The 27,142-nt window shown below is 45.8% G+C and overlaps 1 protein-coding gene across 1 annotated transcript in view; it reads left to right on the forward strand.

Moving 5' to 3' along the window:
• The window catches only part of SETD1A (SET domain containing 1A, histone lysine methyltransferase), a 117,206-nt gene that overhangs the window by 12,477 nt on the left and 77,587 nt on the right, over positions 1–27,142 (forward strand). Inside the window, exons 3-7 of the mRNA XM_082261133.1 lie at positions 10,346–10,444; positions 15,106–15,376; positions 15,460–15,566; positions 15,981–16,162; positions 22,150–22,927. Of these exons, the coding sequence (XP_082117259.1) occupies positions 10,346–10,444; positions 15,106–15,376; positions 15,460–15,566; positions 15,981–16,162; positions 22,150–22,927 (1,437 nt within the window). The remainder of the gene's footprint in view (positions 1–10,345; positions 10,445–15,105; positions 15,377–15,459; positions 15,567–15,980; positions 16,163–22,149; positions 22,928–27,142) is intronic.

Raw genomic sequence — 27,142 nt, forward strand, 5'->3', positions numbered from 1 at the left:
TGGGCCCGTTTGCACAGTTTCATACAAGGTCCCTCCAGAGGGACATCTGGTGTCCAAAGTCTCTGGACAATCTGATTTGGTTGAGCCGGGAAAATGGGGGTTCCCTGGTCTGGTGGCTTCGCTCTCTCTGACTCTTCAGCAGGGAAAATCTTTTCTTCCCTATGTATTGGATAGTAGTCACGATGAATTCCAGTCTGTCTGGGTAGGGAGGGGTTCTAGGGGTAAGCTCCGCTCAGGGTTGTTGGACGCTAGAAGAATCCAGACTACCGAACAATGTCTTGGTACTTCTGGCGATCAGGCTGGGCCTGGATCACTGGTCAGATCGACTCCGGGGGCTCCCAGTACATATCCAGTTGGACAATGCCACGGCTGTGGCTTATGTCAATAGCTAAGGCGAAACAAAACGTTTTTTGTTGGCACTGGAGGTAGCCGGCATTCTCTGGTGGATAGAATGCTTAGTTCTGGTGTGGAAAATTGGCAGGTGGACTATCTGTCGGCAGGTGTTGGACCAAGGGGAGTGGTCCCTTTATCCGGATGTGTTTCATCTGATATGTCTGCGGTGGGGCACCCCCATTTGGGACCTGTTGGCATTTTGGCTCAATAGAAAGGTACAGAGGATTGTGGCAAGGTCATTAGATGCTCTGGCAGACGGCACAGACGCTCTAGTGGCCCTGTGGGGCCAGTATCGTTTGATCTACACCTTCCCTCTCTGTGCAGGATCGAGGCAGAAAGAATTCCGATCATTCTGGTGGCCCCAACCAGCCTTGCTGGTCTTAGTACGTTGACCTAATGCGATTGTAAAGCAGGATGGAAGGACAATCGCTGGCTTTGACGGTCTGGCTGTTGAACGCCGGGTGCTGAAATATAGAGGTTTGCCTGGGTCTGTGATTCCGACACTGCTGAAGGCTAAGAAAGTCTACCTCTAGAAAAATTTACCATCCATCCTATGTGGAAAGCATACATTTCGTGGTGTGAGTTGATCAGTGTACACCCTCGTTCCTTTTCGGTGGCTCGGATTTTGACCTTCAACGTGGTGTTGAGCTTACTATCAAGAGCCAGGTGTCTGCCTTGGCGGTCTTCTTTCAGCAACCCTTGGCCACGCATTCCACGGTACGTTCTTTTATTCATGGGGTTCGACACCTGACTCTGGTGTTGTGGTCTCCTCTACCGCCGTGGGATTTGAACTTGGCAGTCTCAGTTCCCCAGAAGCCTTTCTTTGAAAATATTCGGGAGATTCCCCTGCTTAAGCTGTCTCAGAAGGTGTTTTTTTTGGTGGCTGTCATTTCTGCTCGCAGGGTGTTGAATTCGTTCTCTTGTCGTATGCCCTACTTGGTGGTCCATAAAGATAAGGTGGTTCTTCGTTCTCGCCAGTCATTCCTACCAAAGATGGTCTCTTGTATTGCCTTCTTTGTGTCCCAGGCCTGCTCATCTCAGGGTTTGGGCGATTCGGTGTATCTGGCAGCCACATAGTGTTTTCGGAAGTCATTCTCACTGTTCGTGATCACGGGACGGGCCTAGAAAAGGGCTGTCAGCTTCTTCTGCGACTATTTCCAGATGAATCAGACAGATGATGACTCAGGCCTATTCAATCAGGGGTCAGGTTCCTCCTTTCCCTGTCACGGCGCACTCTACTTGGGCGCTTAGTGCTTCTTGGGCCTTCCGGCATCAGTGGTGCAGGTTTGCAATGTGGCCACTTGGTTGTCGGTGCACACTTTCACTAAATTTTACAAAGTGGATGTCTTGCCATCTGCAGATGCTTCTTTTGGTTGCAAGGTTTTGCAGGCTGCTGTTTAGAAGGTCGGTTTCCTCTTTAGGGGTGTATTGTTTAGGCTGGTCTCCAGTTGATTTTTGTTTAAGCTCCGGTTACCTGGTTACCTGGTTGGCTTCTTGTGTTTAGCCTTGTTGTCCCACCCCTCATGTTTTTTGGCACTGCTTGGAGACATCCGTATGGTTCTGAATATGGAGCGCTGTGTCCATCAATGAATGAAAGAGAAGATAGGATTTTTGTACTTGGCATAAAATCAATTTCTCTAAATTCATTGATGGACGCAGCGCCCTCCCTTCTATGGAGTTTCATGCTTCTGATACTGCTTGTTACTAAACTGAAGGCCTATAGCAGAGAGCCTTGCTGGTCTTAGTACGTTGACCTAATGCGATTGTAAAGCAGGATGGAAGGACAATCGCTGGCTTTGACGGTCTGGCTGTTGAACGCCGGGTGCTGAAATATAGAGGTTTGCCTGGGTCTGTGATTCCGACACTGCTGAAGGCTAAGAAAGTCTACCTCTAGAAAAATTTACCATCCATCCTATGTGGAAAGCATACATTTCGTGGTGTGAGTTGATCAGTGTACACCCTCGTTCCTTTTCGGTGGCTCGGATTTTGACCTTCAACGTGGTGTTGAGCTTACTATCAAGAGCCAGGTGTCTGCCTTGGCGGTCTTCTTTCAGCAACCCTTGGCCACGCATTCCACGGTACGTACTTTTATTCATGGGGTTCGACACCTGACTCTGGTGTTGTGGTCTCCTCTACCGCCGTGGGATTTGAACTTGGCAGTCTCAGTTCCCCAGAAGCCTTTCTTTGAAAATATTCGGGAGATTCCCCTGCTTAAGCTGTCTCAGAAGGTGTTTTTTTTGGTGGCTGTCATTTCTGCTCGCAGGGTGTTGAATTCGTTCTCTTGTCGTATGCCCTACTTGGTGGTCCATAAAGATAAGGTGATTCTTCGTTCTCGCCAGTCATTCCTACCAAAGATGGTCTCTTGTATTGCCTTCTTTGTGTCCCAGGCCTGCTCATCTCAGGGTTTGGGCGATTCGGTGTATCTGGCAGCCACATAGTCTTTTCGGAAGTCATTCTCACTGTTCGTGATCACGGGACGGGCCTAGAAAAGGGCTGTCAGCTTCTTCTGCGACTATTTCCAGATGAATCAGACAGATGATGACTCAGGCCTATTCAATCAGGGGTCAGGTTCCTCCTTTCCCTGTCACGGCGCACTCTACTTGGGCGCTTAGTGCTTCTTGGGCCTTCCGGCATCAGTGGTGCAGGTTTGCAATGTGGCCACTTGGTTGTCGGTGCACACTTTCACTAAATTTTACAAAGTGGATGTCTTGCCATCTGCAGATGCTTCTTTTGGTTGCAAGGTTTTGCAGGCTGCTGTTTAGAAGGTCGGTTTCCTCTTTGGGGGTGTATTGTTTAGGCTGGTCTCCAGTTGATTTTTGTTTGAGCTCCGGTTACCTGGTTGGCTTCTTGTGTTTAGCCTTGTTGTCCCACCCCTCATGTTTTTTGGCACTGCTTGGAGACATCCGTATGGTTCTGAATATGGAGCGCTGTGTCCATCAATGAATGAAAGAGAAGATAGGATTTTTGTACTTGGCATAAAATCAATTTCTCTAAATTCATTGATGGACGCAGCGCCCTCCCTTCTATGGAGTTTCATGCTTCTGATACTGCTTGTTACTAAACTGAAGGCCTATAGCAGAGAGGGCGATGTATACCAGCTAGGACTGCCTATAGGCGTAGCCAAGTCTTTTTTTTTTTTCTTCCGTGTCGATCTCCTTTAGGGGGTGCTATAACCCTATGGTTCTGAATATAGAGCGCGTGTGTCTTCATAAATTTTGTCCAAAATGTATTCTGCTACATGTCTACTAATAAAAAAAAAAAAAAAAAAGAAAAAAATGCCAATAAATTTGTATAGATTGGTTTGTGTGAAAGTTATAGCGTCTACTAGAATTACTAGAATTTTTTTTTTTTTTAGCTTTATTTGTTATATGCTTCTAATGGCGATGATCAGCAACTTTTATAATGGGACTGCGATATGACACTGATGCTGGGGGAAGTGACTAATTGCTATCACCAGTGACATAATACAGTGATCGGTGATAGTACTGTACTAATTACACTGGCTGGGAAGGGGTTAACATTCAGGGACAATAAAGGGGTTAAATATGTGCCTAACTGTACGTGTGCTATTTTTACTAATGAATCTCTGTTTCTCATCCCTACATCCCTTTTGCAGGGATAAGATACACAGAGACCGTTCTATCTTTACAGAGCTCTGTGTTGACTGTCAACACGGAGCTCTGGGCTGTGATTGGACAGAGCCGACCAGCAGGCTGGGACTTGCTGACAGACTCCCGCTGTGTTCAATCACAGAGTGCATGCGCCCCCCCCCTCCCAAGTCTAGAAGTAGGCTGCGTCATATGGGTACATCACTTGGCCTACACTGGCCGTCCGTGCACAGTACATGGCAGGTGGGAAGTGGTTAAAGTATAAATAAAGGCAAATATATATATATGTATGTATGTAGATAGAGATATATATATATATATACGTGTGTGTGTGTGTGTGTATATATATATAATATATATATGTGTGTGTGTGTGTATATATATATATATATATATATATATATATATATATATATATAATATATATTTTTTTTTTTTTCGTTTTCTATAGAATGGAGAGATATTAGGACTTGTCAGGTTTTTATTGCGGTCTGCGTCCCTGGAGACAGTGAATAGGGAGATTCACCCTTTCTATTTGTCCTGTTTTACCATTCACTGAAAGTAAAAGAAAATCCCAAATTTTGGGTCATCCCCAGAATAGTAATAGAGGGGAAATCTTCCAATGGGGACACTATTTCTGGTTACCTGGGGGTCCCCAAGGGATTTCCTTAGTTTGTAGGGATTTCATCTCACTTCCTGTTTTGGCTATGGGAAAGGAAGTGAAGGGAAATCTTTCCAATGGGGTACAAAAGAAATGCGTTACAGGGGTTATTACCCTTCTTTACTCTATCCAAAATGGAAAAAAAAGTTTTGCCAGTAGTTCTACTTTAACAGCTTGCTGACCGCCCCACGCAGATTTACTGCGGCAAGGCGGCACGGCTGCGCATAATCACGTAAATCTACGTGATTATGTGCACGCAGTTTTGGCAGTGCGCCCAGCCAGAGTCGCGCTCCCGCTGTGTCTAAACACAGCGGTAGGCAGACCGTGGGAGGAGCGGCACGATCGCCGCCGGCCTCCCGCTATCTTTGGCAAAACTGACGGGGGTATGTGAACAATGTAAGACTGCTCTCCTATCAGAGAGGCAGGGAAAGATCATGTGATTAAGCTGAATCACCGATCTCTCTCTGCCTCTGTTCAATGCATCCCCAAAACAGTAAGCACATCTAGGTAACACATTTAACCCCTTGATCACCCCTAGTAACTTCTTCCCTGCCAGTGTCATTTATACAGTAACAGTTTATATTATTTAGCACTGATCACTGTATTAATGTCACTGGTCCCTAAAAAGTGTCACTTAGTGTCAGATTTGTCCGCCACAATGTCGCAGTCCCAATAAAAAATGCTGATCGCCGCCATTACTAATAAAAAAATAAAACTAAAAGTCCATAAATCTATCCCGTAGTTTGTAAACGCTATAACTTTTGCGCAAACCAATTATATGCTTTTTGGGATTTTTTTTTTACCAAAAATATGAAGCAGAATACAAATTGCCCTAAACTTAAAAAAAAAAAAAAAAGTTAGATTTAAAAAAAAAATTTTTATTGGGAATGTTTTATAGAAGTAGAAAATATTGGTGTTTTTTTTTCAAAATTGACGCTCTTTATAGCGCAAAAATGAAAAACCGTAGAGGTGATCAAATACCACCAAAAGAAAGCCCTATTTGTGGGGAAAAAAGGACATTTTGTAATTGTGTAATTGTATTTGGGTATAGCATCGCACGACTGCGCAATTGCCAGTTAAAGTAACGCAGTGCCAAATCGCAAAAAATGGCCTGGTCATTATTATTATTATTATTATACAGGATTTATATAGCGCCAACAGTTTGCGCAGCGCTTTACAATGTGAAGGAAGACAATACAGTTACAATACAGTTCAAAACAGGAGGAACTAGAGGGCCCTGCTCGTTAGAGCTTACAATCTAGAAGGGAGGGTCAAGTGAAACAAAAGGCAATAACCGTGGGGGATGGGTTGATGGAGAAAAGGAGGTACATTTGTTAGGGGTTGGTAGGATAGGCTTCTCTGAAAAGGAGGGTTTTCAGAGATCGCCTAAAAGCTAATAGAGTGGGGGATAATCGGACAGATAAGGGTAAGGAGTTCCATAGGATTGGAGAGGCTCTGGAAAAGTCCTGGAGGCGAGCATGGGAGGAGGTGATGAGTGAGCTAGAGAGCAGGAGGTTTTGAGAGGAACGAAGAGAGCGATTAGGTTGGTATTTTGAGATGAGGCTGGTGATGTAGCTGGGGGCTAGGCTGTGGATTGCTTTGTAAGATGTTGTAAGTATTTTGAATTTAATTCGTTGGGTGAGCGGAAGCCAGTGGAGGGCTTGACAGAGAGGAGCAGCAGACACTGAGCGATTGGTGAGGTGGATGAGTCTGGCGGCAGCATTCATGATGGGTCATGATGGATTAAGGGGGTAAAACCTTAACCCTAACCGTATGTGGGGTGGGGGGACATCTTCGCTGGTTTTTGGACACATGGACCTCCCTGGTACAGGACAAGTGGGTCCACAAAGTCGTAAGGTGGGGCTACAAGATCGAGTTTCATTCTTACCGTCCGGAAAGGTTTTTTTCCCTCCAACTTGTGCCTGTCCCCAGACCGCTTACGGGGTCTCTTTGGAGCAGTGCAAGACTTGCTGAGCCAAGAGGTGATTGTCCCGGTTCCGACTTCGGAACGTTTTTCAGGGGTTTTTACTCAAACCTGTTTACAGTCCCCAGGAAGGAGGGCAAAGTGCATCCAATTCTAGATCTCAAGGCGCTAAACTGCTTTGTGCGGGTGCAGAAGTTCCGCATTGAGTCCGAATGGAGTCCATTTGCACGGTAGTGGCATCCCTGCATCAGTGGGATCTTCTTGTTGCTATCGACATCAAGGACACTTCCCTTCACATTCCAATATATGTTGGTCACCAGCGCTTCCTCCACTTTGCCATTGGAGAGGATCATTATCAGTTTGTGGCGTTACCCTTTGGTCTCGCCTCCGCTCCTTGGGTCTTTACAAAAGTGTTGGCCCTGGTGCTGGCATTGTTGCTTCAGCGGGGAATTGCAGTACTGGGGTACCTGGATGATCTGCTGCTGCGAGCGAAGTATCCAACTGCTCTGATGGACAACTTGGAGATTACTCTGCGAACTCTGAGGGAGTTTGGTTGGATTCTGAACCTTCAGAAGTCTGCTCTGGTTCCGTTCACAAATCTGGACTATCTGGGTCTGACTCTGGACTCAGCCTTAGCCAAGAGTGTTCCTTCCTCTGGAAAAACTCCAGAAACTGCAGGAAGCAATTCAACTTCTGTTGTCCCAGCAGATGGTCATCCCTTCTGGCTTGCAGGCGGGTGCTGGACCTGATGGTGTTTGCCAAGTTCCACACATGATCTCTGCAGAGAGGTTCTGGCCAAATTGACGTTGGTCACCACAAATGCCAGCCTGTCTGGGTGGGGAGGCATCCTTGGAAAATAATTTGCTCAGGGGGTCTGGACACTGGAAGAGTCCAGACTACCAATCAATGTACTGGTGGTCCAAGCGATTAGACTTTGGATCATTGGACGAATCGTTTTCAGGGGTGTCCAGTGCAAATTCAATTGGACAATGCCACAGGTGTGGCCTATGTCAATCGCTAAGGGGGCACAAAAAGTATCCTGGCGGCTCGGGAAGTAGCCTGCATTCTCAGGTGGGCAGAACATTTCGTTCCAGCCATCTCTGCTGTACATGTTCCCAGGGTGGAAAATTGGCTGGCGGGATTACCTCAGTTGAGTTGGACTAGGGAGAATGGTCACTTCATCCGGAGGTGTTAAATAAGTTGTGCTTCTGGTGGGGTACTCCTGAGATGGACCTGTTGTCTCATCTCAACAGGAAGGTGCAGAGTCTTTTGGGGCACGGTATAGGGACCCTCTGGTGTACACCACAGACGTGTTGGTGGCCCCATGGGGTCAGTATCCTCTGATTTACGCCTTTCCCCCCTCTCAAGCTTCTGCCGAAACTTCTGCGCAGGTTCGAGGCGGAAGGGATTCCAGTCATCTTATTGGCTCCAGACTGGCCTCACCAGTCTTAGTACTCCGATCTGGTACGGCTGGTCAACGATGTTCCTTGGAAAGATCTGCTGTCTCAAGGGCCAATCTTCCATCCTGCTTTACAGTCGCTGGCTTCAACGGCTTGGCTGTTGAAAGCCAGTTGCTGAGAGATAGAGGTTTGTCTGATTCAGTGATTCCTACGCTGTTAAAAGCTAGAAAATCTACCATCGTACATGGAAGTCGTACATTGCAATGTGTGAGTCTCTTGGGGTTCATCCTCACTCCTTTTTCCTAGCCTTGAGTACTATCAAGGACCAGGTCTTGGCCTTGGTGGCCTTCTTTCACCGACCATTGGCCACACTTTCCTTGGTGCGTACTTTTATCCAGGGAGTTCGACACTTGGCTCCTCCGGTGCGGTCTCCATTGCCGCCTTGGGACCTCAATTTGGTGCTTTCAATCCTCCAGAAACCTCTTCTTGAAAATCTTAGGGAGGTTCCTCTGCTTATGTTATCCCAGAAGGTGGCCTTTTTGGTGGCAATCCCTTCTGCATTAAGGGTGTCGAAGCTGGCGGTGTTGTCTGGTCGTTCGCCTTACTTGGTGGTTCTTCCTCCCCCCATCCCCCCCGTCCATCGTTCCTTCCAAAGGTTGTCTGATTTTCATTTGAATGAAGACATTGTGTTGCCTTCCCTGTGTCCCAGGCCAAAACATGCTAAGGAAATTGTCATGCATTCCTTGGATGTGGTTTGGGCAATTAGGGTGTATCTGGCAGCTACGGAGTCTTTTTAGGAAGTCAGACTCACTGTTTGTGCTCACGGACGGACCTCGGAAGGGGTTGTTCCGCTTCTGCTGAGACCATTTCCAGATGAATCAGACAGACGGTGTTTCAAACCTATTCAATTAAGGGTCAGGTTCCTCCTTTCCCTGTTACGGCGCACTCTACACTAGGCAGGAGTAGGACCTAGTTCCTTGCTGGGATCTCTGGTCCTGGCAACTTTTTTCCTTTTTAAATATATTTTTGCCTATCTTTGCTATTTTTTGTTCCTGTGAGAATCACAGTGGTCACTGTCAGTCGTCGTCCCCCCCCCCCCCCCTTCCACCCCCCTCCCCATGCTTTTTAAGGGGGCTTATTAGAGTTGCTGCTGACCGGGTTTTTCCTGGTGCAGATGGGGGGGGGGGGGTTGATCAGGGTTCCCCGGTACCCTGGGGGTTGGTGACTAGGGTAGGGATGTCTTCTGGGCTCCCTGCTGCAGTGGTTGGGCTGGGGGAAAGGATGGTTTGGCATCTGTGAGTCTGCGCGTAATGCGGCCGGATCCGGGCCCAAATTTAGGCCGTGGCTTTGTGGCCTACTAGTCGGGAGCTATGTGGGGGCTGCCCCAGTGAGCCTGGCTGGGATGAGTGCGTTTGTGGCTGGGCCTCCACACAAATTGATGCCGCGGCCTGCTAGGCCATGCTTGGCACCAGTGGCGCTGAGGGGGTTGCTTAACTTTTGATGGCAACCATGCCGCCATTATTGTGGAAGGGCACCTGCCCCTTTTAGCGCTGCTGGACTATCGGGATACCCTGCCTGCGCGTCTGTGTCACGGTGGGCAGCCCCCTTTTGAGGGGGTTATTTCCTATTGTGCGGGCCTCTATGGAGGGGCTCTGCGGGTGACCCCCCTTGTTTTTTGTTGGGTCCAGTAGGTGGTAATTCATAAAATTAAGGTCCATCATGAATCTCTCATCTGTTTTATTATGCCTATATTTTTCTTGAAATATCAGACAATAAATGTTTTTTCGCAGTTGTACGATTTATAGTAAATTCATTAGATATGTTTGAAAATTTTGAAAAAAAGTTTTTTACTTTTTGGCTTTGTATTTTTTTTTTTTTTTTTTTTGTTCATAAAGCAAAAAATAAAAACCCCAGAGATGATCAAACAACACCAAAAGAAAGCTCTATTTGTGTAAAAAAATAAAAATGTGTATATATACATATTTTCCATTATGTACATGAAGGTAAACACAAGGCACAGCAGTCTCTGCACCAGATGAATTTACACACTTACAGTACCTCCCATTACAATGACAGATTCCACAGTGCTGAACAGTGGACTATAAACCAGTCATGTCTGTCTCTGCACCAGAGGAGCTTACACTCTGAAGTCCCTCACAGTCATATTTTGCAACATTTTGACTCCTCGATTAAGCCTGTCTCTGGGCAGAAGTGGGGAAGGTAATTCATAAAATAAAGATCCATCATGAATCTCACATCTGTTTTATTATGCATATATTCTTCTTGAAATGTCAGACAATAAATATGGCTTTCCCCAGTTGTAGGATTATAGTAATTTCTCTTCTCCTCTGACCTCCAGGATGGACCATTTCTTCCACTGGGAGATGTGCGGGACCCTCGGTCACAACGTATGTGGAGCAAACCAAGAGAAGTCTCCCTTCCCATCCCCAAATTCAAGGTAACGGGTGACTTGATATTAGAGTTGCACCGATATACTGTTCATCTACAGATCAAAGGGATGAACTTCGATCTGCGGATGAAGTCAGTGTAAAGCAACCTGTTTTTTTAAATTAAATGTTCCTCTGTTTAACCCCTTATAATCTTTATTTACTCTAATCAGCCCTAAATAACTCCTTATTCCCCTTCTCCATTTTAATTATTTTTTTCTTGTTGATTTTATTTTTTATTCTTGTATTTAAAAAAAAAAAAAAAAACAACTTTTTTATTTCAATTGTATATAACTTTTCAATACTTTGTACAATTGCTGACTCCAATCGCGCTTTTCCACTGCGTGGAACCGAACGGTTCGGCTCGCTTTTGCGCTTTTCCACTGCATGGTACGGTATTGGAAAGGTTCGTTACGGTACGGTACAGCGGCGCTTTTCCACTACATGGAACCGAACAGTACGACTCGCTTAAACAGTACCACCTCAGTTGTGGTTCCAAGAGGGCCGTACCGGTACCATATCCCACAATCCTTTGCATGCAGCCTTGACTGTTTGTCCCTACCAGTCACTGATTGGTCAGAGAATTGTTGGTATCCCACCCACTTTACTGTAGTGGAAAAGCAAACCGTACCAAACCGAACCGTTCCAACACCGTACCATGTGGTACCATGCAGTGGAAAACCAAACAGAGCCAAGCAGGGCCGAGTGGAGCTGAGCCGGTACTTGCAGTGGAAAAATGCCATAATAGTGTAAACAAAACAGTTGCCGGCAGGTATCGCTTATTGGTATCAGCGAGGACAAAAAAAAAAAAAGACTACAGGTACCTGTACTCGCTGTGAAAAAAAATAGTATTGGTGCATCCCTATATGTGGAGTTTGCCATGGTTCAGGCACGTCTGCATAATTCCAATTTTGTTAAGCTGTTCTGAGATTTACACAGCTCTGCTAAACAGCACAGCTCGGTCTGGTAGAGCAACAGACCTGATTTACTTAAAAGTAGTTCAGTCCAATCCTAACTATACCCAAGAACGCATTTCAAAAAAGTTATAAATTGATTTGTATTTTAATGAGTGAAATAAGTATTTGACCCCTTCGCAAAACATGACACATATTTTCTATGGGATTAATGTCTGGAGACTGGCTAGGCCACTCCAGGACCTTAATTTGCTTCTTCTTGAGCCCCTCCTTTGTTACCTTGGCCTTGTGTTTTGGGTCATTGTCATGCTGGAATACCCATCCACGATTTTTAATGCCCTGGCTGAGGGAAGGAGATTTTCACCCAAGATTTGATGGTACATGGCCCCGTCCATCGTCCCTGATGTGGTGAAGTTGTCCTGTCCCCTTAGCAGAAAAACACCACAAAGCATGTTTCCACCTCCATGTTGGCTAGGGTGGAGACGGTGTTCTTGGGGTTAGTTATAGGCAGCATTCCTCCTCCTCCTCCCAACACAGCGAATTGATGTCAAAGAACTTGATTTTGGTCTCATCTGACCACAACACTTTCACCCTGTTCTCCTCTGAATCATTCAGATGTTCATTTAGAAAACTTCAGATTGGCTGTACATGTATTTTCTTGAGCACGGGGACCTTGCAGGCGCTGCAGGATTTCAGTCCTTCACGCTGTAGTGTTACCAATTGTTTTCTTGGTGACTTGCGATCATTGACCAGATTCTCCCGTGCAGTTCTGGGCTGATTCCTCAACATTCTCATGATTATTGAAACCCCACCAGGTGAGACCTTGCATGGAGCCCCAGACCAAGGGAGATTGACAGTTATTTTGTGTTTCTTACATTTGCGAAAAATCGCATCAACTGTTGTAACCCTTTCACCAAGCTGCTTGGCAATGTTCTTGTAACTAGTGATCGACCGATATCGGTTTTTTGTTGCCGATACCAATATTTTGGCCAATGCATATCGGTATCGGCCGATATTGGCCGATATTTTTGTACATTTTTTTTTTTTTGACAGGTACTTTTTTGGACGGATCTGGAGGTCTAACGGCGCTTTTCCACTGCATGGAACCGTACCGGTTCGGCACGCTTTTGTGCTTTTCCACTGCTGGTACCGCATGGTATAGGGTTGGAACGGTTCGGTACGGTACGGTATAGGTTTGCTTTTCCACTGCATGGAACCGAACGGTACGGCTCTGAAAAAACAGTACCTACTCGATTGTGGTTCCAACAGGTACCAAACTGGTACCATATCCCACAATCCTTTGCATGCAGTCACTACTAGCCACTGATTGGTCAGAGAATCCCACCCACCCCGTTGTTATCCCACCCACTTAACTTAGTACTACTTTAGTGGAAAAGCAAACCTATACCGTACCGAACCGTTACAACACTATACCATACGGTACCAGCAGTGGAAAAGCAAACCGGGCCAAGCAGGGCCGAGTAGAGCCGACCCGGTACGAGCCGGTACTTGCAGTGGAAAAGTGCCATAAAAGACCTCAAACCCCTCCTCTGCACTTAAAAGCAGTCCAAACGCCAAGTGACATCACTTTGGGTTTTTGCATGGAGACCTGATCGGAGCCGAATGTGGCTTTGATCGGGTCTTCAGCGGCCGTGCAAGCTGGTTGCCTGGGACTCCCGGGGGGGACGGGGGATCCGGGCGAGCCGCAAAAGGCGGTGGGAGGGGGAGGGACGTCCCCTCCTGCTCCTGCTTCTTGTAATGACATCCGAGTGGCTTCTTAGCTGCATCGGTTGTCATTACAAGACAGACAACCGTCGGCTATGGACGCCGGTACCGGGATGATGCCTCTAGCTGCAGACATAACTCCGGTACAAGCACTTTCCGGGGCTGATTCTGATATATCGGGGAAAGTGCATATCGGCCCTCGATATATCGGCTTTGCCGATAATCGGTCAATCCCTACATGTATCCCATTCCAGCCTTGTGTAGGTCTACAATCTTGTCCCTGACACCCTTGGACAGCTCTTTGGTTTTGGCCATGGTGGAGAGATTGGAATCTAAGGCTCCTTTCACATATACGGTCCGTTCAGTTCATCAGTTCAGTCACGTCAAAATGTAGCGGTTTTTCATCAGTTGTCATCCGTTTTTCGTCAGTTGTTATCCTTTTTTCATCCGTTTTTCGTCAGTTGTTATCCTTTTTTCATCCGTTTTTCGTCAGTTGTTATCCGTTTTTCATCCGTTTTTCGTCAGTTGTTATCCGTTTTTCATCCGATACGTTTTTTTGAAGGATGAAAAATAGGGCATTCATCCGTTCAAAAAAACGGACATTGACGGAAGTGGATGAAAACGGATGTTAACTGATGATCATCCATTGTCATCCATTTTTACATAGAAAAACGGACAGCATGTGTGAAAGGGGCCTTATTGATTTTCTTCTGTGCAAAGGTTTCTTTTATATAGGGAACTGAGATCTCAGCTCGTTACCTGTAGAGAAGACACCTGGGAGCCAGAAATCTTGCTGATTGATAGGGATCAAATACTTATTTCACTCATTAAAATGCAAATCAATTTATAACTCTTTTTAAATGTGTCTTTCTGGATATTTTTGTTGTTGTTCTGTCTCTCACTGGTAAAATAAACCGACCATTAAAATTATAGACTGATCATTTCTTTGTCAGTGTGCAAATGTACAAAATCAGCAGGGGATCAAATACTTTTTTTTCCCTCACTGTATGAGGAAAAAAGGTGTTTAGTAGTTTATAATTACTAAAATAATCAAATTTCCATGTTCTGTGTACTATGGGAGGCCAGATATAGTGAATGCAGGCTCCTGGGTTTAACACACTAAGTAAATTAACCCCCTAGTGTCAGAGTGCTTAACAGTGTAAAATAATGGAGCTTGCAATTAAGAGTACCTGAACCCAAAAACAAAAAACATGATTTATTGCAGTTTAGCAGTCCTTTAGATGTAGTGGTTGGTTTTCTTTTTAATGTGTTTTTTTTTTTTTTTTCCTTTTTATCCTCACCTGGTGATCTGCCAGTAACACACTTCCTGTCCTAGGGTGACCATACTCACTGACTGGTACTGTACCTATGGAGGAGCAGTGTTGTCACCCTAGGACAGAATGGGGTTGATTTACAAAAACTGGAGATTGCTAAATCTGGTGCAGCTCTGCATAGAAACCAATCGGCTTCCAGATTTTTTTTCTATTCAAAGCTTAATTAAGTGAGCTAAAGTTAGAAGCTGATTTGGTACCATGCACATCTGCACCAGATTTTGCACTCTCCAGTTTTCTTAAATCAACCCCATTGTGTCAGGATTACAAAACACCTCTTGGGAGGTGTTATGTGGCTGTCAAAATGCTTGCTGGAGCGGACATTCCTAGGAAGGCCTCATTTGCATGCAGACCATTCTGGGTAACATCCACATGTGATGTTTTAAATCCGATGATTAAAAGGGGAGAGCCTGAATTTGCATGCATACCACCCAAGGTAACATCCACATATGATGCTGAAATCCAATGATTCAAGGGGTAGAGCAATCAGGTTGGGGTGGAAAGGTTTAGATGATGCATAGACGTCCTCCGGGAAGGAATTGTGGCTTGCTCTCTGACTTGCTGCAGCTTCTAATGCACACTGTGAGAAGTTGTGTGCAGTGAAATCAGTGTAAGCAATTTCAGTCCAAGAGAGGAGCCAGTACAACTGTTCAAGACAGAAGGGGAGACCAGCTTTTAACCTCTCCTCTTCTCTTCCACCAGTACGATAAGTTCTACATCGGACAGCTCCCGCAGAAAGAAGTCACGTTTGCCCATCTGAACGACAACATCCGCGAGCCCTTCCTGACAGACATGTGCCGCAAATTCGGAAACGTGGAAGAAGTGGAGATCTTGCTGCATCCAGAGACGCGCAAACACCTCGGCCTGGCCAAGGTCCTCTTCTCCAGCTCTCGGTCATCAAAGGAGGCCGTCGCTCACCTTCACAACACATCCGTGATGGGCAACATCGTGCATGCTGAGCTCGACCTATTAGGTAAACACAGAAGAGAATGTTGATTTTGGGAGGCTGACTTCTATGATGATTAATGTAACTGGGAAATAATGTGCCTCTTGCAGGTCAACAGCGGAAAAAATATTACGATTTGATTGTGAGCGGTACCTACAATGCCCAGACAGTTCCCACCACTGGTAGGTGGGCGCAAGAGAGGCTGCTGCCTGAACAGGTGAGTAGTTCCATCTTCCGCAAACTCTTCCTTTCCCTGCACTCCCCCATCACCCTGTTCAGCAGATATGAAGTATAGAAACCCAGTACACTCACCTGCAGAAGCCTCCCAAACTAACTTGCTGCTTGGACTCACCCTCACATATGTTTTGATCCATCATCCTTCTGCTTAGCCTGATCGCTACATAGGAATATATAATGGGTAGGAAGCAGTAAGCAGGTTTTTTTTTAGGAAAATGCCTTCTGAAAGAAGAATTCACACAAGGGACACATCATACTATAACATTAATTAATTTATGTCACTTGTGCTGTTTATTATGTTATATTTAGCTAAACTTGGGCCTTAATGCAGTTTCCCAGCATGTCTGGCCAGGAAGAATTACTCGCTGATTGTAATAATCTGTTTTATCTGCAGGCTGATAGTCGAAGGCGATTGTCCAGCGACACCTCTTTCCAACATGGAAATGGCACCCCATCGTCTCAAGACTCTGGATCTCTGTACAGCCAGTATACACCATCCCTGTCCTCTTCCCAGGGCACCCCGTACACTCCCAGATCCGGCACCCCCTTCTCTCAGGACTCTGCCTACTCCAGCAGGTACAGGGGCCACCCGCAGCAAACTTCACACAGAGGCTTTCTAGGTGCTTGCAATGACATTAAGTGCTTCAAAGGGTGTTGACTCATGTTGTTGTTACCTTTTCGTTAATAAATGAGTTCTATTACTTAAAGCTAATTTCCATGTTTCCTTTCACTTTAGTTTGTTTCGACCAAGCTGGTCCAAGCAAACGGTTTCCTTCACAAAGTACTGAAGTGTCTCTAAGTACTGTATGTACTGCATGTAGCTTCAGCTGCATACAGTACCCCGTGCTGGGTCGGCACACCCGGAACAATGAAGAGTCACTCTGAGTGGTGCTCAGCTATTAATAGGCGGCTTTTATGCTGTAAATGAGTACAAAGCTACCTCTGATTGGAGCAGGGGTGGGATGATGACATCATGCTCTTGACCTCAGCCAATCAAAGGAAACTTTGTATTCATTCACAGAATACAAAGCTGCCTATAAATGGCTGAGCGACGCTTAAACTCTGCATTGTTCCGGGTGTGAGATGGGAGTCTCTGTCCCACCTCCGGACCCAGCACGGTGTACTGTATGTCGCTGAAGCTGCATACAGTACATACTGTACAGTGCTTAGAGACACTGCAGTACTTCGTGAAGGAAATAGTTTGTGTGGACCAGCTTGGTCCGTTCAAACTTTTTAAAGTGAAAGGAAACCTGGAGCTTTTAAAGTAAAGAAAGCCTCATGGATTTCTTGGGATCTTAAGTGTGAGTCCTTGCTGTGATCCAGCTCAATTTAGCATAGTGTGTGTTCCAATCTTGCTTCATAACCGATAAATCCAGCAGGGAGGGTGGGCGCTCCTCATAATTGGTAAAGCAGGTTACAGACCTGGGAACTTGGTGCAGGGTTAGTGAAAGCTACTCATAATGGGTACGGCAGGTTATAGACCTGGAAACTGGATGCAGAGATGGTGGGAGCTACTCGTAATGGGTACAACAGGTTACAGACCTGGGAACCTGGGTGCAGGGATTGTTGGGAACCCCTCATAATGAACCCAGTGGGTGTTACAGACCTGGGAACCTGGCTTAGAGATGTTGGGAACCCCTAATAATGTCAATGGTAAGTGTGCAGACCTGGGAACTCAGTGCTGTGGCTTCAGCAGTGGTGTTCCTGAGAGATGGGTTCTTCTTTTTTGTGGTTTAACTTTCTAATACACAGTGAAATTTCAGTTAAACTGACCCTTTATTAAAGTTCTATTCAATAATCTTTGTTTGTAAATTTTAGTTAAGGAAGTTTGAAGTTTCATAATATGTATAGTCTTCCTCCGCCTCCTTCCTTCCCAATGCATCTTGGTTTATCTAGCTGGTCCCAGAACCTCTGCTCTGTCTTCCTGTTTGCTGGTACTGTATCTCCTTTTTTAGCTTTGCTGACTGCTAAGGAGACACTTGTGTAGGCACGCTCCTGGCTGGTGCTTTGTGTGTCTATTTAAACACCCAGCGCTCCGCAAGCTACACTCCTGCTCCCTCTTCTTAAGAAATTGACAGACCGCTGCAAGAGCTTATCACTTAGCTACCCTGAATCCTTCCCCGTACAACCATGAAGTTTTGCCAATTGCGCAGATCTTCCAGAGCCGGTGGTGACACCGCCTACTAACTATATAATATACTGTCCATTAGAAATAAAAGTAGTATCATTTACCTGAACATGTGTGTCAGTCTATGATATCCCCGTGCATGCACTCTAATTACCTATTTAATCAGATCCAGCAGCAAGAAATCTATTTTGAACCTGATTGAGGTTCGCGAAACATTTACAGTGGTAACAAGGAACCATAGGTAAGTGTTTGGGCACAAGGAGGGTTAGTAGGGGGTTATTTACAAAAGTGCAGTGACTGGCATTTTTATGCAATGGTCAAGGCCAGTCACTGCTAGAGCACATAGAAAACAATTGCTTTCTCTGTGCCCTGTGTACCTTTCCTTCACACTGAAATGCAGCTGACAGGCACATGTTGCATTTTATCACAGTGCACTGAAAGGCACCACACAGTGGTGCCACAGTGCTCACATGATGGAGAGCCGGTCCTGCCAGCTACCAATTTTTAGTCTAGACCAACAGCAGTTTATGTGCTGGGAATGCACTCTCAGCACAGAAACATCGGCTGCCCAGCTACACGTGTGTGGGTGTTAAAGCCCACCCTTACGTTTCGGCACATGTTTTTTTGCAGGGAGTATCATTTTAAAACATACCTGTGTTTGCTGGTTATTCACATTCCAGACACGCTCACAATGCCTATGATTATGCTGTCATTAGACCGTGCAAATCACAGGTAAAATCTAAAGAGCCAGTCACAATGGCTCTGTGTCCTGGATTGCTGTGAACCAATCACACCAGTAAACGCTGAAGTATTAAATACTAATCAAGCCCTCCCCTTCCTCATACAGTGGCTATGCAGCTTGCTGAAAGAGAAAAATGTATCTTGCAGCAGAGCGCGCATGCAGTACTTGTAGAGACCATTCACACTTGTACGATTTTGTCATGTGACTTTTAGTCTCACGACACATCGCACACCATTCTTTTCAATGGCACCTGTTCCAATCACTGCGACTTAAATTTGCAGTGACTTTGAAAAGGTGCCTGCATTACTTTTGGTGCGATTTTTGATTTGACTTTAAACCATAGATTGTAAAGTTGAATCAAAATCGCATCCAAAGTCGTGCTGTAAAGTCAGACTGGAAATTTTGCAAATTTGGTGACGCTCTAATGTGAAAGGAGCCTTATTTATTAATTTTTTTTTGAGAAGCTATTTGATCGGCATATCCACTCTGTTTATATTAGAATTTCTAATCCAGTACAGACAGAGAAGTTTGCCCCTGGTAAAAATAAAGACTACAGTATGCCAAACCCATGACAAGCTCAGAAAGGTGACATCAGTGCACTCTTGGAAGGCTATGCTATTGCCTGGGGTTGTGGGAGGGGTTGCGCTACATTTGTGTTTGGCTCACGACACGTGTAACAATTTTTGCTTTTTATAATATATAAAAGGGGGCGGGGGAGTAAAAACACACAGTGGTTATGAAATACCACCAAAAGAGCTCTCTCTCTATGTCAAAAAAGGTCATGTTAAAATCATTTGGGTACAGTGGTGCATGTAAGTAAATGTCAGTCAAACTATCAGAAAATTAGGAGGGATGTTGGCGCTGCCTAGGGAGAAGATTATGGCTGGTAGTGCAGTCAAGTGTACAAAAATACCAAAACCATAAATAAAAAGGAATGATTTCCAATAATTTAGATGTAACAGTTCATATGAAACATATTAAGAATATGTGAATATGGCTATAGATATCATGTGCAAATAAGATATCGATAGTATACACCAGGCATCACTAAATGGCGGCCCGCGGTCCGCGTCCGGCCCCCACCACTCTCTCTCTCCTGGACTGCAGCGGTCGCGCCATTTAGAAGCCTGTTCTCCTTTCAGCTTTCACACTTTCTTTGCAGACTTGCAGAGCTGACGGGGAGGCGGGACAGTTCTGGAGGGAGGGGAGGGAACTCCCCGAGATGAACAAGCCAGTGATTGGTTGCCAAGATGAAGGGCAGTCTAAGCAACCAATCGCCATCTTGCAGCTTCCAACCTCCATTCAGACCTGCTATGCCTCGAGTCCTCCTGTCTGTGTAAGGTAGGCAGATGTAATGTAGGAAGGAGGGAGATGCTGAGTACTGCAAAGAAGAGTACTCTGTGGGGGCTGAGTACTCTAGTGTGTGTGTGTGTGTGTGTGTGTGTGTGTGTGTGTGGGGGGGGGGGGGTTAAGAATGAGTACTGTAATGGGGGGCCTGGGGACAGTAATGTGGGGGAACTGAATACCATATTGGGGGGCTGAGGACAATAATGCAATAATGTGGGGGAGCTGAGTACTGTATTTGGTGGGCTGAGCACTGTGATGGGGGGGGGGGGGGGGCTGAGGACAGTAATGTAGGGGAGTTTTGGGTACTGTAATAGAGGGCTGAGTACTGTAATGGAGGAAGTTGGGGACAGGAATGTCAGGGAGCTAAATACTTTATTGGGGGGACTGAGGACAATAATGTGGGGGAGTTGGGGACTGTAATGAGGGGCTGAGGACAATGTGGGCGATATGAGTACTGTAATGAGGGGGCTAAGAAGGGTGTTGATGTTAAGGGGGTATGATAACACAAGGAGTGATCTTGATGTGAAGGGAAGGGAACTGTGATGTGCAGTGGACACTGTGGAACTGATGTAAGGATGGGATTGTGATATGGGGCTCAGTTCAGATCTATGCTTGCGCATGTCACAGGTAGGTCAGCCCATTCATTTTAATGGGCTGCACTACCCATGAGAAATGCAGGGAAACAAGTCCCTGGCCCTTTTTTTAAATTGTGCAGCACCAAGCTGTGCTGAAGTGTGGCGTGTTCCTCTGCGGGTCGGGAACATGTGCAATTTCACCTGCGTTCCCCAGCTGCAGAGATGGGAATGCCTAGGAGAGGGTGCTGTAATGTAAAGGATCTGAATCCAATCACAAACGTGATTCGGACCTCCGCTGGAAGAAGATATTACTAAGCGGACCTCCGTGAATTTTAATTCAGTACCCCTGGTATACACTATAAAATAAAAGTTAAATACATAATAGTGCACAAATATATAGAGGTCCACTCAAAAAGTGACAATGATAAAGTGACTCTGTGCAAAGTGATGGACCAACAAGTAAAATAATGGCAGTGATATATCATGTATCGTAAAAAAAGTGCTAAAGTGGGTGGCAGTACATAAATAAAAAAGGTAAATTTAAATAGATATGCAATGTAAGGTCCGTGAATAAATAAAGCAGTAAATTCAAGTCCGTGAATGTGCTGGTCCCAGACAACACTTGGGATGGTGAGGTAGAAGTGCTCGTGCTCCCTCACGCTCTGATGCACTCACCAGAAAAAAATAACCCCGTACAGGGGTATCTCGCCTCAATCGATAGATGGATATGGCAAAGGTCAATCCGTCTCAGGTCCTCATAATAAGAGAAGACATCAAGTGTGATAAAACTGAGCTTCTGGAACTCTAATGCGTTCCAAAGACTGGAACCGGAAGGGACGTAATGGCGCTCTACGTGTTTCGTCGGTCAAACTATCACGGAAAAACAGCCTGAAAAGGAAAGGGGTGTAATATGTTGGTAAAGAGACCCTGTTGCCTTATTCATGCAGGGCAAGGTGACAGCATCTCTGTATAGGACATCCCCCGACCTTTTATACTCGCTTTACCAGTGCTTCTTCACAGTTCATTTCTCCTTTACAGCTGATGAGAATACCGGACACCAGGTATGAGGGGGTATGTGACATAGTCTCTTGTGATGGTGCATGTGGCCTAGCAGCCAATTGCTGGGCCAGTGTACTGTCACATGACCCGAAGATCTAGCACAGCAGATTTCAGTGCGGACTGTGGACGAGCAAGGAGCTGTAAGGGCGCACAGGTAAGGTGAGTATAAAGGGTTTAGGGAATGGTGTTTGCAGAAGAATGGTGACAGGGTCTTTTTCAAATTCCTACACCAGACACTTTTTTTTTTTTTTGTAAATCTTTATTTCTCACATAAACAGCGTCCATTTCTTAATACGTCACAATCTTTCTACGCTCCATAGAGAGCTCCTAATATTTACAGCTGGACGTCCGGCTCCCCTCTGCATAGAGCAGATGCTTATAATGGTCACCAATGGGTTGTGTCTGTCTCCATTTGTGCTATTCATAATGCAGGGTGCTGTGTCGATGTCAATGAAGTGAAGCTGGTGTAGATTGTACGCACCATTCACATGCAGTGGGGATCTGGAAGTGCGTCTTCCCACTCTTCATATCTGGAGCTCTCAGGGGAGTTTGGAGAGATCCTGATGTACCTACAAGCTGACATTGTTTATATGACAAAGCTCTAAAAATAGCTTGGTCTGGAATTGGGCTTTAATGTATGGGGGGGGGGGGGGGGCAGTGCTAATGTCACCATTATGTATGTTGTGTTTCTGATTGGCTGTTTTTCCCACAGGCAGAGTACCCCCAGCCATTCCAGCACCCATGACACCTCAGGATACAAGTCACGGCGGCAGGAGAACAGCTCTGGCGACTCCTACTCACGGCGCTCTGGACACCACTATTCTTCAGCTTCCTCCTCATCTTCTCAGCACGATAGCAGTCACCGGCGGTACCACAGGCACCAACATCGAACCTCTCCTCAGTCCTACCGGTCTCGACATCGAAAACCTCCCCCGCCTCCAGAGGAGCCACCTTTACACCGCTTTTCTGGGACTCCTCCCCTGCCTACACCTCCGCCACTCCCACCGGACGATCCTCAGACTGACAGGGACTATCGACTGCATCCTCCACTTCCTCCTTCTCCACCATCTTCTTCTTCACTGCAGCCCCCACCGCCACCTACTGAGAGCTGGGAGCCGCCGCCTCCACCTCCCCCGCTCCCAGCCTGTTCCCCTCCTCCTTCCCCAGCACGTTCCTGTTCTCCGCTCCCGGACGGAGTCTCTGAGAGCCTGCCTTTCACACAGCACAGCAGCAGTCTAGACTCGCGTATTGAGGCGCTACTTAAGGAACAGCGCTCTAAATTCTCCTTCCTGCCTTCTGACACAGAGGAGGAGGATGAAGGGACGGCAGATGGGGCCACACAGGAGACCACGGTCCAAGAAGAGATTCCCCCACCTATGCCCATGCACGGGCCATACACTCCCCCACCACCTGCAAATTTTGAGGATGTGTCCGCCGAGGCCTTCCTGAGGTTTGGAGATATTGCTAGAACGGCCAACGGGCAGGAACGGGTAAGAGGAAATGCTTTTTTAATTCTTGACAGCTTATTTGAAGAGGTGCAGTCCAAAAATTCCAACCAACCAGGCTCTAAGGAAAGATATAGTCTCAAAAAAAAGTGTTTAGACCTATATGGCTCTGTAATCGTAAGGTGAAAGATCAGCGTCTAGTGTAAAAATTGGATTTTTCTACTCACCATGAAATCCTTTTGTCGGAGTTCATTGAAGGACACAGCTTAACTTTGGCACGGATGTGTTTGATGCTGCCACCTTCAGAAGCAGGACGCTAGGTGCAAATTAAAACTAAAAGCATGCCTAAGGGCTGGCCCTATGGTGGTGGCCATACACCCCTATCTGCAATACAAGATTCAGTTAGTAGCCAGCAGAGTTGGGACAATAACCCCGGGACAGTGAAAAAAGACCAGAGGGGTGCTGTGTCCTTCAATGAACTCTTATCGTTCATTGAATGACACAGCCAAATCTCATCACAGATGGGATGTCCCAAAGCAGTGCCAGAAAGACAAAAATAAAGGGAAGTACTCAAACTGTTGCCTGCAAAACTTTCCAGCCAAAGCTGGCATCTGCTGAGATAGCTATGTTATTGGAACAAAAATTGGAGAAATACTTCTGATCCCACTTCTGAGAATGCTAGAAAAAAAAACACATCCTGTATTGTAAATAGGGGGTTTGGCCACCCTCTTAGGCGGGCATTTAGTTTTTTAGGTTGCAGCTAACATCCTGATCCTGAAGGTGGCGGCATCCAGCCCATCTGTGACAACGTTTATGTACTTCAATGAACAGTATATAAAAAAGAAAAATACATAGTTACATAGTAGGCGAGGTTGAATAAAGACAATAGTCCATCCAGTTCAACCTGTGTAGGTGTGTGTGACTGTAATCATCTAACATAGCCCTCAATCTCCTGATCCTTGAGATGTAAGTCTAAGAGTCTTTTGAAAGTCACCATACTACCCGCAGAAACCACCTCTTGTGGTAGACAATTCCACAATCTTGTAGCCCTAACAGTAAAGAACCCCCCACGTTGCCTGAGGTTAAAACGCTTCTCCTCTAATCGCATTGTATGTCCTCGAGTCCTCATGCAATTCCTTCGAATGAACAGCTTTTCTTCTAAGCTGAGATCCCCATTAAGATATTTATAAATTGCTATCATGTCCCCTCTCAGACGTCTTTTCTCCAGGGAAAATAAATCGAGCGATTGCAGCCGCTCTTCATAGGTAAGGTCCTCCAACCCCCTAATCAGTTTAGTTGCCCTTCTCTGGACTTTCTCCAGCTCCAACACATCCCTCCTGAGGACTGGCGACCAGAACTGGACAGAATACTCCAGATGCGGTCGGACCAGAGTTTTATAAAGTGGAAGGATTATAGTCTTATCTCTGGAATACATCCCTTTCTTTATGCATGCTAATATTCTGTTGGCTTTGGAAGCTGCCGCTTGGCATTGCATGCTGTTGCCTAATCTATCATCAACTAAGACTCCCAAATCTTTCTCCATTTTTGATTCCCCCAAGGGTTCCCCTCCTAACGTGTATTGTGTTTTTATGTTTTTGGTCCCCAAGTGCAAAACCTTACACTTCTCCACATTAAACCTCATTTGCCATGTCGTTGCCCACTCCGTAATTTTGTCCAGGTCATTCTGTAGGATATCTGCTTCATGCTGTGCAGTTATTGCCCTGGCCAATTTTGTGTCATCTGCAAAAACTGATAACGAACTACTGATCCCTTCCTCAATGCTGTTTATGAATAAATTGAACAAGGTTGGTCCCAGGACTGAGCCCTGGGGCACCCCGCTTACTACCTCAGACCAGTCTGAGTATGCGCTGTTTATTACTACCCTTTGGACACGGCCTTTTAGCCAATTCCGTATCCAAGAGCAAACCCTGCTGTCGATACCTGCAGACCTTATTTTATAAATTAAGCGCTTGTGGGGAACTGTATCAAACGCCTTAGCGAAATCCAAGTACACCACATCCACTGGTCTCCCCCTATCTAGCTCACAGCTCACTTCCTCGTAGAATGCTAAGAGATTGGTTTGACAAGAACGCCCATTTGTAAACCCGTGCTGGTTACTACTGATGATGTTGTTGTCTTTAGCATACTCTACGATATAGTCCCTTATCATCCCCTCCAAAAGTTTACATATTATTGATGTCAGACTGACAGGCCTATAATTTCCCGGGATATGTCTCTGGCCCTTTTTGAATATCGGAATCACGTTAGCCTTCCTCCAATCCCCTGGTACATCTCCTGTCCTAATACTGTCAGCAAAGATCAGGAACAGTGGTCTAGATATAACCATACTGAGTTCCTTGAGCACTCTCGGATGTACGCCATCCGGGCCTGGTGATTTGTTTGTGTTAAGTTTATCCAGTCTTTCCCTGATTTCCCCCTCTGTTAGCCATAGTGGCAAGTCCTGTGTATTACTACTAACCATACAGTCATGGTCAGTGTACCCTTCCTTTTCCTGCGTAAAGACTGACGAGAAAAAAGAATTCAGCACGGTTGCTTTTTCAGTGTCCTCTGTAACCATCCTCCCATCATCGTTAATTATGTGTGCAATATGCTCTGCCCTAGTTTTTTTGCTGTTGATATATTTAAAGAATTTCTTTGGGTTTTTTTTACTATCCTCCGCTATTTGTCTCTCAAAGTTGATTTTAGCCATCTTGATTTCGTGTTTACACTTCTTATTTTCCTCCTTGTATTGCTGGAAGGCCGATACTGTGCCCTCTGATTTATATTTCTTGAAGGCCAATTTTTTTCCCCTAATAAGTTTTTTAACGCTACGGTTTAGCCAGCCAGGTTTGGCTTTGTCTCTTCTAAATTTATTCCCCATAGGAATGCACTGCAAGATGCCTTTGCTTAATATTGTTCTAAAGCATTCCCATTTTTCCTCTGTGGTCAGTGATCCCAGGGTTTGGTCCCAGTTTACCCTTTCCATCAATGAGTACAATTTTGGAAAGTCTGCCCTTCTGAAGTTTAGGGTTCTTATGTTCCCCACTTGCCTTTTTATATTGTTATTTATACTAAATGTGATCATCCTGTGATCGCTAGAGCCCAGGTTGTCCTGGACTCCTACCTCCGAGATTATGTCTGGGTCATTAGTGATCAATAGATCCAGGATAGCATTCTCTCTAGTAGGGGAATCCACCAACTGCGACATGTAGTTATCCTGTAAGGTTTCCGTGAATAGCCGGGCCTTATGCGAGTGTGCAGTCCCCTCTTCCCAGTCAATGTCGGGATAATTGAAGTCCCCCAATATGATGACTGATCCTAGTTTTGCCGCTTTACCTATTAGTGCTAAAAATTCCAGCTCTACCTCCTCCCCTTGGTTAGGTGGCCTATAGCAAACCCCCACAACTACTTTTCCCTTATCTTCTTCCCTATCGAGTTCAACCCACACAGATTCTAAATCCATGCTCATCCCATCCGTAATGTCACTCCTTTCTAGCACCTTTATATTGTTCTTGACATAGAGACATACCCCTCCCCCTCTTTTACCAACCCTGTCCTTCCGGTACACCGAATACCCTTGGATATTGGCCAGCCAGTCATGTGAGGGGTCGAACCAAGTCTCCGCTATTCCCACAAGGTCTATGTCTTCCTCATGTACTAACATTTCCAACTCATCCATCTTATTAGCTAGGCTCCTGGCATTAGCATATACCCCTCTTAGTTTTACGGAAGTTAAACGTGATTGGCGGTTTTGTTTATTTCTGTTTGGTCTGCTGTTCTCCCGCACAGACCCGCCAATTGATGTTGTTGACCTACTGTCGCTGTTGACCCTACAACTGCCTTCAGTCCTCTGCTCCCTCCTGACTGATTCTACTTCTGAGCCCTCCCCCCCGTCTCCTAGTTTAAAAGCCCCTCCAACTCGGTGGCCATCTTTCTCCCCAAAAGAGCTGTACCGTCCCCATTAAGGTGCAGCCCATCCTTACTAAAGAGCCGGTAGCCGACTGAGAAGTCAGCCCAGTTCTCCAGGAACCCAAACCCCTCCTTCCTACACCAATTCCTCAGCCACTTGTTAACTTCCCTAAGCTCCTTCTGCCTCTCCTGTGTGGCTCGAGGTACAGGCAGTATTTCAGAGAAAACCACCTTGGAGGTCCTTTTCCTCAATCTATTACCTAAGTCCCTGAAATCGTTCTTAAGGATCCTCCACCTACCATTAACTTTGTCATTAGTGCCCACATGCACCATGACCGCTGGGTCATCCCC

Source organism: Pelophylax lessonae, assembly GCF_965119305.1.
Source record: "Pelophylax lessonae genome assembly, chromosome: 6".
NCBI lineage: Eukaryota > Metazoa > Chordata > Amphibia > Anura > Ranidae > Pelophylax > Pelophylax lessonae.